At 37.9% G+C, this 12,020-nt stretch overlaps 1 protein-coding gene and 1 long non-coding RNA gene across 2 annotated transcripts; both read left to right on the plus strand.

The window, feature by feature from the left end:
- Positions 1 to 302: 302 nt before the first annotated feature.
- Positions 303 to 1,869, plus strand: LOC127264941 (uncharacterized). Its single transcript, XR_007841861.1, has 3 exons — positions 303 to 679; positions 809 to 841; positions 1,703 to 1,869. It is a non-coding gene; the product is annotated as an uncharacterized LOC127264941 (long non-coding RNA).
- Positions 1,870 to 1,901: 32 nt separating this feature from the next.
- LOC127264805 (uncharacterized) lies at positions 1,902 to 3,953 on the plus strand. The gene is made up of 8 exons (XM_051294351.1): positions 1,902 to 2,020; positions 2,107 to 2,344; positions 2,445 to 2,686; positions 2,797 to 3,003; positions 3,087 to 3,176; positions 3,286 to 3,384; positions 3,494 to 3,790; positions 3,885 to 3,953. Exons 1-8 carry the CDS (start codon positions 1,961 to 1,963, stop codon positions 3,951 to 3,953), a joined length of 1,302 nt encoding a protein of 433 aa, XP_051150308.1. The 5' UTR covers positions 1,902 to 1,960.
- Positions 3,954 to 12,020: the final 8,067 nt, after the last annotated feature.

Here is a 12,020-nt window from a genome sequence, read left to right on the forward strand (position 1 = left end):
CTAAATTAAAAAGAAGAAGGTTTAGACCAGCAAAGCAAATTTGGAAAAGTTAAGATAAGAGAACGAGCATAAACATTTTTCTCTAAGTATTTTTACTTCAGCCTTGTGAGTCAATTTTCAGCTTTAAATTGATTGTGGTTGATGATTCAATTAATCTATGTTCTGGTTTATTTATGTCTCATTCACCTGGCTTGTTTTATTTTGGTGTCTGCATTTTGTTTTGGTTGTTGGCCTTTGTTGCTCTTCTTGTTGTTTGTGTGTGGCAGTTGAGTCACTCTAGATTGTGAGAATTTTGGTGAGATGGTTGTGATTTGTGTTCGATTTGGTTGTGATCATTCTTGGAAAGTGTTGGTTTCATGCATATATCTTGGGTGGTAGTAACCTCAGTTTTGAGTTGCCAATGACTTCTGTTTATTTTATTTTGGTGCTTCTTGAAGTCATGGAGTTGGAGGCTGATATTGGTGTATGGTAGTTTGTCTTTGATCGAATAGGTTGGTGCATGGGCAAGTTATTCAAATCAGATTTTGATTGACAGTCATCCAGGTAACTGAGTAGTGCGAGGGGTGTGCAGAGTTGGTGTTGGCAGCATGGTTTTTCGGGTGTGCAACATTGAAGGAAGAATCTTGGATTCTTATGCATCCATTTGATATTCCACTTCATTATTTTTTTATCTAGACTGGTATTCTCCTCAACTCTGAGTTGCTGGTGACTTTTGTTTTATTTGATTTTGATGCTTCTTTAAGTCATGGAATTGGAGGCTGGATTGATCCAAGCAGTCCATTATTTGATTTGTTGTTTCCTTTGGCAGGTGCAGTGGAAGTTCATCTCTGGTTTTGATATTGTGAGTTTAGTTCTCATCATGGGATTTCACATATAGTTTTGATTCTTGGAGGTAGATTTTTTTATTGTTGGCTTTGCATTGAGGATTGAACATATCAGGTGTGATCTTTGGTTGATTCTTCCTTTTGGTTGGTGGCTTGTTATATCCTTGCGCTTGAGTTTGCGGTTTGGAGATCATGGATTGGATGATTGGTGCAATATTGGTTATAGGAGATATTTATTCTCAAGGAGTGGGTTTGTTGTTAATCTAGTCTAGTTGTGGGAGGTTGGTATGGCTTGAGTTGCCGAATTGCTTGGGATTTTATGGTTTTTGTAATCATGTTTAGGCTTTGGATGGTTGGATTTGGTAGGTTTCTTTTAGTTTGGGTCTGTGCGTTCCTATGTATATATAAGATATATAGATAATTTTGTGATATATATATATTTAGTATATATTAGTTTAATTAAAGAGGTTCTTTAAAAAAAAATTATCTTTTATATTCATTCCATCCAATTTCTTTCATTTTTAAATTTTATTTTCTCCAATAGAATGTTTGATATAGTTGTACGGTAGGGTAATATGTTTAAGTGGGCCGAGGAGTTTTTCTTGTTTTTCTACTTGTCACCTATTGTTGTGTTTTCAATTATATATCTTTTTAATGAAATGTAGTAGCTTGATTGTTTAACCTTCATTCTGTCCTAGTTTTTTTGTTCATATTTTTTATGATTTAGAAGGTAGGAATCTTTCGGATGTATGTTTAGTGTTGGATGAGCTACCATCATGCTTGAATTTATGTTGATTAATATCAGAATATGACAAACGTGTTTTGATTTTCTCCTAATATACGTTTTCATACTGCCAACTAACACTGGTGTCTTGCAGGTTATGGGCAAATCTCAACGTGGTGCCGTTGGAGGGTCACAGGATCCGGCAGTCTCTCCCGCAAGACGTTTTACCCGGGCATCCGCACGTAACAGCCCCCTAGAGGCAACTCATCCCGCAAGCAGGAATCCATCGCCCATCCGCAATCCCACAAAGAAAGTGACAAAACGGAAAGGATCTCGGGTCTCGCCATTGCTCCAGCGACTCCGGTCCATCACATCAGAGTGGGAGAAAGAGCGCGATGCTCGTGGTCAAAGCATGAAGCCAACATCTTCCACTCGAAGGGCAGTGCTTCAGGATTCAGAGGGCCCTTTGGAGGTAATGTGGTTCCTTTGCCGAAAGCATGTCCTTATTTGAACTCTCAGTATAACACTACAATAGGCTGACACTGTTAACCCCAACAGGAACATGATGATAGGGATGTTCCATCACTTTTTGATCCGACGGCACTGACACAGGATGACGATGATACAATCCCCCCCACACAAGCAGATGACGAGACACTTCCGCCGACGCAGGACATGGAGACTGCAGAGAGTGATATGCCACTCTTGGATGAAGGGCCAGGCTCCGACCCCACTCTGATGACAGGAACAGAGGCGGGCAATATGGCACCATTGGACGAGATGACATCGCACGACGGTTTGGAAATTAGCCTTCAAAGATTACCGATTACATTTAGTGACTTCATATTTTGCATGTAATATCCTTATTAGAACATGTAATCTCCTGTTTGTGTCAGCTGGTTCGTCAAAGAAAAAGCAGGGGAGAGGGGCGGCACGAATGCCGCGTGGATGGGGAAAAGATCACAGGATGCTTGTATTCACATCGCCGGATGATAAAAGCATCGTCGGACCCGACGTAAACGAGTACAAGACAGCCATTGGGGTCATTGCACGCAACGGAGCTCGACTTCCTCTACATTACCCCACGTTCGCTGAGATACCGGAGACGAAGAGACAGGGTGCATGGATGGAGGTTCAGGTGATGCAAACTTCATTAAATTGAAAGTTCTTTTATTTCATATAGATTCTTATATATGGCCCTACCATCTTCTCCGGACCTGGTGGAAACCGTGTGAAACGGCATTCCAGAGTAACAGCGGATTACCAGACTCAGCGGAGAAAGTGGTCTTGGCTGACCTAAGGGAAGTTTGGAGGCACTGGAAATACAGCATCAAATCAACTTACTTCAATCCGATCGAGGACGATGAAGAAGCACTGAAGAAGGTTCCCTCAAGCAGGATTGTGCCCGATCAGTGGCCGAAGTTGGTTGAGTATTGGCGCGACGAGAAGGTGAAGGTACGCATAGGGACATGCCAAATTAATATACGTTAAATCTGCACGGGCATGGACTGAGAACTAAATAACTTTGATTGACGTAGCTTCAATCCAAGAAAAATGCGTCGAACGTAGCGAAAAGAAGCTTTCCACATCGTACTGGGCGGAAGTCATTCACGACTCTGGCAGAGGAGGTACCTTTTATTACAATTAAGTAATTAGTCATGTCATGCTCCATCCCCATATTTTCCTCTCCTGTATTTCATTATGTTTTCGATGACAGAAGGCCTTGTATTGCTGCAGATCAAGGCAAAGGGGAAGGACCCCGACAATCTGGAGATTTGGATTTCCAGTCGCACACAAGGCAAGGGAAAGGATGACCAAGAAACCGAGGAGATATTGGTAGAATAAATTCGTTCCCAACTTAGTTACAATTCAGTCAGTATTTACATCTCTAACAACAAGAGCAAGTTCGGCCTCACTTAAATCTTTCCTGCAGACTTATTTACAGAATGAGCTAAACAAGGTTCCCCCTGAAGGGCGGACTCCCTCTGTTCGGGAGACTCTGTACCGACGGGCCCTTGGGGGAAAGATTAAGAAGCGGTCAAAGGTCGACAGTGCGGCAAGTTCAGCTCATCCCCGCAGCGAGTCAACTGGTTTAACAGACAGTGTAGCATTCCAGCATGGGTGGGAACAACTACAGAATGGAATGGACGAGCTGAAGGCAATGATGGATGAGTTCAAAACCATCAAGGCTGATGTGTATGCATTTATGCACAGAAACTCCGGAGCGGTTACTGGCCAGGCAGTAAGTATTCATAATCCCTGACCTGTTTGGTATGAGTATCCCAGGAGATTTGGATGGCGAAGGAATTTACCATGATCGGCATGTTATATGATAGGGCACATCTCGTATTGATTCAGTCCCTGAGATTCCCAGCCCTGTGTCCGAGCCAAGCATGACGGTATGATTCCGTGACGCCCTGGAGTTTCTTAGAAATCAGTGCAGTGTCTAATTTAGGCTACTCTTGACTGCGTACTACCTTATCCAACTCATATGCCCTGTCTGTTGTAGGTCGGCACACATGTGCTTCTATTTTCCCGCACCGGTGAGAAAAAAGTTGTTGCAGAGGGACTTCTGCTCTGCCCCCCTGGGCCAGGTTGGTCCGGTATCTTTGAGGATGTTTAATTAAACTTTTAATATGCCTCAGCGAGATATCGTAGGTTTTCGTGACTGTTCAGGCCTCATATTGCGTATTAGCATGGATTCACTAAGTGTAGAAGTATACAATGATACGATCCGTGGATTTCCAAAGCGATGTAGACTGTTAATGTAGGGGTGGTAAAATAACTGCTATTATGACGACCCATGTTTATTGAAGGATGTTTGGTTTAAAGATCAAGCTGCAATTACATAGGAAATTAGGGTATAATGTGCTTCGCTACCTAACTCGTGAATGTAATACCATGTACTGTACGACATGTCTGAATGTACGTACTCCTCTTGTTCTAGTTCCAAAGTATTACACTTATAATGTCTGTGTTATGACATGTTATATATACAGTTCGAACGTCTGTTGATATATATGCTTGAATGTAATCAAAAATTGCTCTTGTGAATGCTGTAGGTGACACACTTTCCTTGGTCAAGGTCTTCGTGACATCCGCGTCAGTCCCGGACACACCCCTTATTTTGCCGACCATTTCTGGGGCGACTACCCTTCACGATGTCGTCGGCGAAGATCCTATTGAGTGGAGCTACAAGGACGTAAGGATCTACTTTAATACCTTTCTTGTATTGCCTTCCGAAATTTATAAGAAGTATGACTTAAAGTAATCTCTGTGTTGGCAATTGCAGCTCATGCGCCGGGCTTGAAATGTTGGTACCGATACACCCATGTTAGTTGCCCCGTTTGTCATATGGATTGAATGTCGAACCTGTCTTTGGATGGATTGTGTTGAGTTTTTGTTGAACTATGTCTGGAATTGATGCGTAGACCTTTGTGGTTTGAATTCGTATGGTGAAAAATGTGCCTAATGGGATTGATGGATAACCGTATTTGCTTATTGCGTTGTTTACTTGTGTTTGAACTGTTAAGCACGTTTTGCGGAACAGGTTGTTGATGTGTAGATACTAGTAGGCTTGTTCTATGGGTTGCTTTACTTTGTTGGTAGGTATGGAATTCAGATTTTAATATGAATTAATGTTTGCGCGGGGCGTAATGATGATGATGTTTATAGCAATCTTTGTATTCGTAATTTATTTTCGTATCATACGCATCACAGCAGGTCCATTTGTTACGAACAATTTCAATTGCAGCGTACCCCCTGTTTTTCACAATACGCTATTTTTCCGTAACAAAAGGCCAGAAAATCGTAACAAAAAGTGGTCTTTGGATATTTGTTGTTACAGACGGTTTCGTGACTATAAGTAGGTAATATTTTTTTTACGGGGTTCAATGCCGTTACAAATAGTCGTAACAAAAACCAAGTTCTGACAACCGGTCAATGGAAAACACTTGTAACGCGAGGAACTTCCGTAACAAATACCGTAACTAAAAGTCCTGCCACACGCGCGGAAGGATCTACCTTTCGTTACGAGAGAAAATTCGTAACAAACATCGTAACAAATACCATACTTCAGGGAGCGTTGACCGATCGTAATAGTTACGAAAAGTGGCGTGGCAAAAAACATTCGTTACGCGAGTACACATTACGGAAAAAAGTCGTAACAAAGGCGTAGCAAATACGCAAATTGCACGAAATATGGCTTTTTGTTACGATTTTCCGGCCGTAATAGAAAACAGTTTTTTTGGTAGTGATATGTATAACGTGTCTTATGAGTGATGATGATTATATATGCATGTATCTTAGTACAAATATATATATATAAGTATTCTGTGTAGTGGGTTAATACTTAAATATATATTATATGTATGAGATGATGTGATGTGCAGAGAGTAATAAATGAGGGGAGATTTGGAGAGAAATTGGTGTGTTCTATTTCATTCATTTGTGCATATATTTATAGGAGTACAAGATTACAATATATGGCATGCAATTAGCCATCAACGCATAGATGCAACAAGTATTGATAAAGGAAGCATCCACAAATGACTACGTTTTGTATACGTAGTTATATAACACTCCCTTGGATGCTATTATACAAATAATGTGTCTCGTTAAAACGTTACTAGGGAAAAATTCTGTGGAAAAAAATCATAGTGAAGGAAAAAGAGTACAACATTCTTGTATTTATTTGCTCTCCCTTATCTGAACATTATTTGAGATTCCTGAACCGACACATTCTAATTTTCTTTACTAAATTTTCTAATGTTGCAGTCGGTAAAGCATTGGTTGATATATCATCCAAATTATTATCTTATCGAATTTATTGCACATTGATTTCACCATTTTTTTAAAGATCATGAGTAAAAAAGAATTTTTGTGAAATATGTTTCGTTCTATCTCATTTAATGTAACATCCTTTCAATTGGGTCATACAAGCCGTATTATCTCCATACAATGTAGTCAGGGGAATGTGCACATTGTTGACATGAGTAGTATATTCAATCTATTTAACCTCTTATTCAACCTCGGGGATATTTCATCATCCCCGACTCATATCACTATTTAACTCCGGGGGTATTACATACTTAAAGGATGTGATTTATCCATCAGAAATTGTTTCAGTACTCTTTTTGTATAATTTGATTGGTGGATAGAGATTCCACTTTCCAAGTGTTCAATTTTCAAACCAAGGCAAAATTTGGTTTTTCCAAAAATTATTGATCTCAAACTCTTTTTTCAAATATTTAACAACTTTCTAAATTTCATCAGGAGTTCCAATTAAATTGAGATCGTCGATATATACATCGATGATTACAAATTTTGACCAATTTTTCTTTATGAAAACACATGGACGTATAGGGTCATTAATGTAACCTTCTTTTGTTAGAATTTCGCTGAGACAATTCTACCATATTCGGCCTAATTGTTTGAGCTCATACAAATATTTTTGCAATTTGATGGAATATGATTCTTTTGGCTTTGATTTGAATGATTCAGGTATGTTAAACCCTTATAGGATTTTCATGTAGACATCATTGTCTTAGGAACCGTAAAGATAGGCAGTAACCACATCCATTAATCGCATATCAAGATTTTCGCGTACTGCGAGACTCACCAAATACCTGAATGTTATTTCATCCATGACTGGGGAATATGTTTCTTCAAAATTAATGTCTGGTCTCTGGAAAACCCTGGGCTACAAGCCTTAGTTTATATCTTGTGATATCATTATTTTCATTTTTGTTTCTCACAAACACTCATATGTAACCAACATGTTTTACATTTACAGGTGTTTGGACTATGGAGCCGAATACTTGCCATTATTTCAATGAGTCCAATTCAGATTGGATTGCGTCTTTCCATTTTTCCCAATCATCTCTTTGCCGACATTCATCAACTGATTTTGGTTCAGAATCCTCGTCATCTTTCAACTTGTCGGCCTTATTTTCACGAGGGTTGTTGCATGTAATATAATGTGTCCCCAAGCTAATACGGGAAGTTTAGACCTCATTAACAATGGTCTAGCAATTAATTGGAATATTTTGACAAGGGACTCAGCCAGACCATTTTGCGTATGTACATGGAGAACAGGATGTTCCACAGTAATCTCAATTGACATGCAGTAATCATCAAATGTATGTAACGAATACTCTCTAGTATTATCTAACCATATTTTCTTTATCGGGTGACTTGGAAATTGTGCTCGCAATTTAATTATTTTTGCAAGTAGTATAGCGAAAGCTAGATTGCAAGAAGATAACAGACATACGTATGACCATCACGTTGACACGTCAATTAGTACCATAAAGTACTTGAAGGGTCCACACGGTGGATATATAGGTCCACAAATATCACCCTGAATTTTTTTCAAAAAGTTGGGGATTCAAATTCAACCTTTGTAGGAGATGACCTGATTATTAACTTCCCTTGGGAACAGGCAGCACAAAGCAAATTCATCCGGACTCAAAATATTCTTCTTTTTCAATGAGTGGTCATTTGAATTTTCAACAATTCGCCTCAGCATTACATTGTCAGGATGCCCAAGTCGATCGTGCTAAGTTTGAAAGTCAATTTGAGTAATACAAGCCGAAAGAAAACGATGGCAATTTTTCTTTCAATATTCTTTTGCCATTCACAATCTGAGTAATTAGGAGATACTTATTTTCTGCCTCATTCAATGTTTCAATGTGATACCCATTTTTCCGAATATCACTGAAGCTAAGTAAATTCCTTCGAGCTTTGCTCGAGAACAAGGTATTTTTAATTGCTATTTTTGTCTCTTTATGGAGAAATACAGTAGCTTTTCCGAGCCTTTAATCATTTTCGATAAACCAATGATAGTAACAATAGTGGTCTTTCCTATATTCATGTGGGAGAAATAACTTTTGTTTTTCAGAATAATGTGAGTCGTAGCACTGTCGATAAGGCAGATATTGTAATCGGCTCCAAAATATTTGGCATTCATATATTTGCAAGAAGGTAAAAATAATAAGAGATATGTATTAGTAACATAATCAAAATAGATTTATATTATAGGGGGTAATACAAAAAGGGGGATAGAAAGCATCAAAATAACAAAAGAAATACAACATTTTGTCATTTAACATCATCAGCTATCTCAAGCAGATCATCGGCATCCAGGTACGTGATATTTTTATTCATCATATCATCAAATGTGTCATCGTGGGCAGCGTGATTTGTTTCGAAGGCAATTCCCTGTCTTTTTTTTAATGCTCGATACAGTTCAACCAAGTGACTGGTTGTGCGACAAACATGGGCCCAATGGCATTTAATTCCACAGCGGGTGCACTCTTCGTCATTGTTTCTGTTTCTCCTGGTGTTAAACCTCTGTTGAGGTTTGTATGGCATTCTATCATTATAACGTCGATTTGGCACATATCGGGGCATGTTTTAAAAAATATAATATTTTAATATATATTATTATCATATATTTAATTTTTAATAGAAATAAAAACTTAAAAATTATTAATTATATTTTAATATACTATTATTTATTATAGATATATTTAATATTATAAAACAATTATAAAAATATAAAATAAAATTTTAAATTTTAAAAATAACAAAAAAATTTAAAATTTAGTATTATTTCGAATATTTCGGTTTGGTTCGAATTTTCTATTTCTGATTTTGAATTTTCGGTTTGGTTTGGATTGATTTTTCTTTTTATATATAAAATTTGAATTCTCGGATCAGTTTAGATTTGGTGAAATCCGAACCGAAAATCTGAATGCTCACTCATACGTTCTGTCTTTAATTGAATTTTTACTTCGAAAATCTACTAGGGCAAATATGAAAACTACCTTTTTAATTGCGATTTCTCTCATCTCCAGACCCAATGAGCCGTTTTATCCGACGCGCCCACTCACACCGCCTGCCGCCCGACGCCACCACTCATGTCGATGCCGTCGCCATCGACTTCGTACGCTAATCAACGCCGGTTGCGGTTTGACGGACAACAACCAAATCTAGGGCTCAAAACATCAAGCCCTTCCTACTTCCGTAAAATTCATCAAATGTCTCTTGAATCGTGAATAGGAACACATCTTTGTGTGAAAAGCAATTAGTTTTAATTTGATTTTGATTTCATGAGGGATTGTAATGCCCCGATTTCGGAATGTATAAAATAATATTATTATAGCAAATAAATATTTGACAATAGTAATGGAATCAAGAAACTAATATTTTGGGATAAATTATATTCCAATTTTGTATATTAGTTATAATTAAATAGACTGTTAAATGGATAAATATCGATAAAATTAAAAATAAATATAAATATAAAATATAATATATATAATAATATAATAATAATAATAAAGGTAATGATGATGAAGATAATATTTATAGTAATATATATAATAATAATATAATATAATATAATATATATAATAATAATATAATTATATATATATAGAAAACCTTAACTGAGAAGCGAAGGAAGCGAAACGCGAAGGAGAAGAAGAAAGGAGAAGAAAGAGAAGAAGAAAGGAGAAGAAAAGAAGGAAGAAAAAGATTTAGCTGTCCGATTTCAATTTCGACTTCGGTATTGTATTCCTTGTTATACGTAGAATTTAATTATGGATTTTAATATGAACTTCGATATTGGGAATATTAAATTAGAAATTCTTCAAAAATTCAAAATTGGCTATTTAGCTATTTAATCGATGAATTTCTTTAGCTAATAGCCTATTCGTAGCGCCGACGTTATATTTTGAGAATTTCGTACCAATCCAAGTCGAATAAAAAACGGCAGTATATTGCACCTGCCTGCTTGTTCATACCTTTGCGTATTTTTATTTAATAATCGGGCGATATAAATATTATGAGGTAGAAGGATTTTATAGCTAGAATATCATATTCTACTAAATATAAAAGTTTGGAGCCCGACGAGTTAATTATAGAAATTAGCTTTTGAATAAGCAGGTAGCTCCTGAGAATAAGCATAAAGCTCATCTGATTTGAGTAAATAATGGGACAGGTGTACGTTGGAGGAGATTTGGGTGAAGTTATAAAATTCAGAAAGTATCGGTAGGAGGTAAGCAGTAGGGAATTAAATCTAATTTTAAGAAATTAGGTATTTATGTTGCATGTGATTCTGATTCTGATATTGATATGATATTATGTGGAATCATTTGGTCAGTGCATCTATATATGTATATATGTGTGTGTATATGCATGTGTGAAACTTCGTTTTACGATATTTGACATACGTATTTGATCGTGTTGGTGAATTTATGAAAAGGAGGATAGGTGGGCCGTCTCACCAGCCCTTTTCATTAAATTCACTTATTGACATGCTGCACACATCGCACGATTTATCGGATATGTTTTATGGATCTATCGTTTAGTCGCCGTGTGCGGTAGTGCTAGGCGAGGGCATCATCTGGGGTTAGGATATTCGACCCCGATGTACCGTAACACTTTGGCGATAGTGGACGATAGTAGTCGGACAACTGGGTGACTTAGTCGCACGGTCATTCAGGGATTAGACCCATTGCAGTTGAGACGTATTTGGTCTAATCATTCGTGTTCGGTGTTGTTCCACTCATTGGAGTAGCTACTAGTGAGGTCTACCGGTAGTTTAGGATCATATGCCAAACTCCAAACGCGATCCCGTTAGGGCGTGCGAGGAGGAGTAGAGTTCCCGGGTTTCCTTCGGGTGATTCCAGGTTGCACGGATTCTACTACGTTACACGGGGTAGGGCTAGACAGGAGGGTCCTATCTTCGCTATCACAGACTATGGGGTGTCTTGTGGTTAATGGCGACAACACTCGACTATCCATGTATTGATTGCGGGAGTCGTATGGTGGGTATATGGAAGTGACCGGGTGACCGTTATATTATTATGGGTTTACCAGGTCCTTCCTTGAGCTGAGGATTTTCCGGCTATTTATTGATGATAGTCTAGTGAGCTGTTATTATGGAGCCGAGGTTATTCCGGCTGCTCACTTTGACATATGTATATGGGTATATGTGCATGAGTTGTCGATTTTGACATTATTGTTACATTATTTCAGTATGGGCATGGCATGGCATTTATTTTGCAAATGACGGAAATTAAACTCTATTTTCGAGCATGACATGGCATATTTTATGTTAGTTCTTAAAATGGATTTAATTCTAGACTGCTTTTAAGAAAAATATTTGATTCAGGTACGCATGGCACCTCCGGGACAGGGGACGTCTCGGGAGATAGAAAGACGGGCTGAATGAGTGAACTGCATCTGATGTATTATATGTAAATTCTAACTAGAAAAACCTCCCGTTTTGGGAGTATGTTTTTGTAAATATTTATAAACTATTTTTTTTTTGGGAATAATAAATTGCTTATATAATTAATTTTAGCCTTAACACTGTGTTGTGGGGCCCGAAGTAGGAGGTGACGACCTCATGATGCAGTGTGGCGGTAGCATTTCCAGTATGAGCCAACTGGGGGTGTTAC

The sequence above is a fragment of the Andrographis paniculata genome, unplaced genomic scaffold, assembly GCF_009805555.1.
Source record: "Andrographis paniculata isolate CXL003 unplaced genomic scaffold, ASM980555v1 Contig71END, whole genome shotgun sequence".
In the NCBI taxonomy this organism is placed as follows: domain Eukaryota; kingdom Viridiplantae; phylum Streptophyta; class Magnoliopsida; order Lamiales; family Acanthaceae; genus Andrographis; species Andrographis paniculata.

Coding starts and splice junctions, on each gene's coding strand:
- LOC127264805 (XM_051294351.1), top strand. CDS start 1,961: ATGAAGCCAACATCTTCCACTCGAAGGGCAGTGCTTCAGGATTCAGAG. Junction 2,021..2,106: donor ATTCAGAGGGCCCTTTGGAG/GTAATGTGGTTC, acceptor TAACCCCAACAG/GAACATGATGATAGGGATGT. Junction 3,004..3,086: donor GGCGCGACGAGAAGGTGAAG/GTACGCATAGGG, acceptor TGATTGACGTAG/CTTCAATCCAAGAAAAATGC.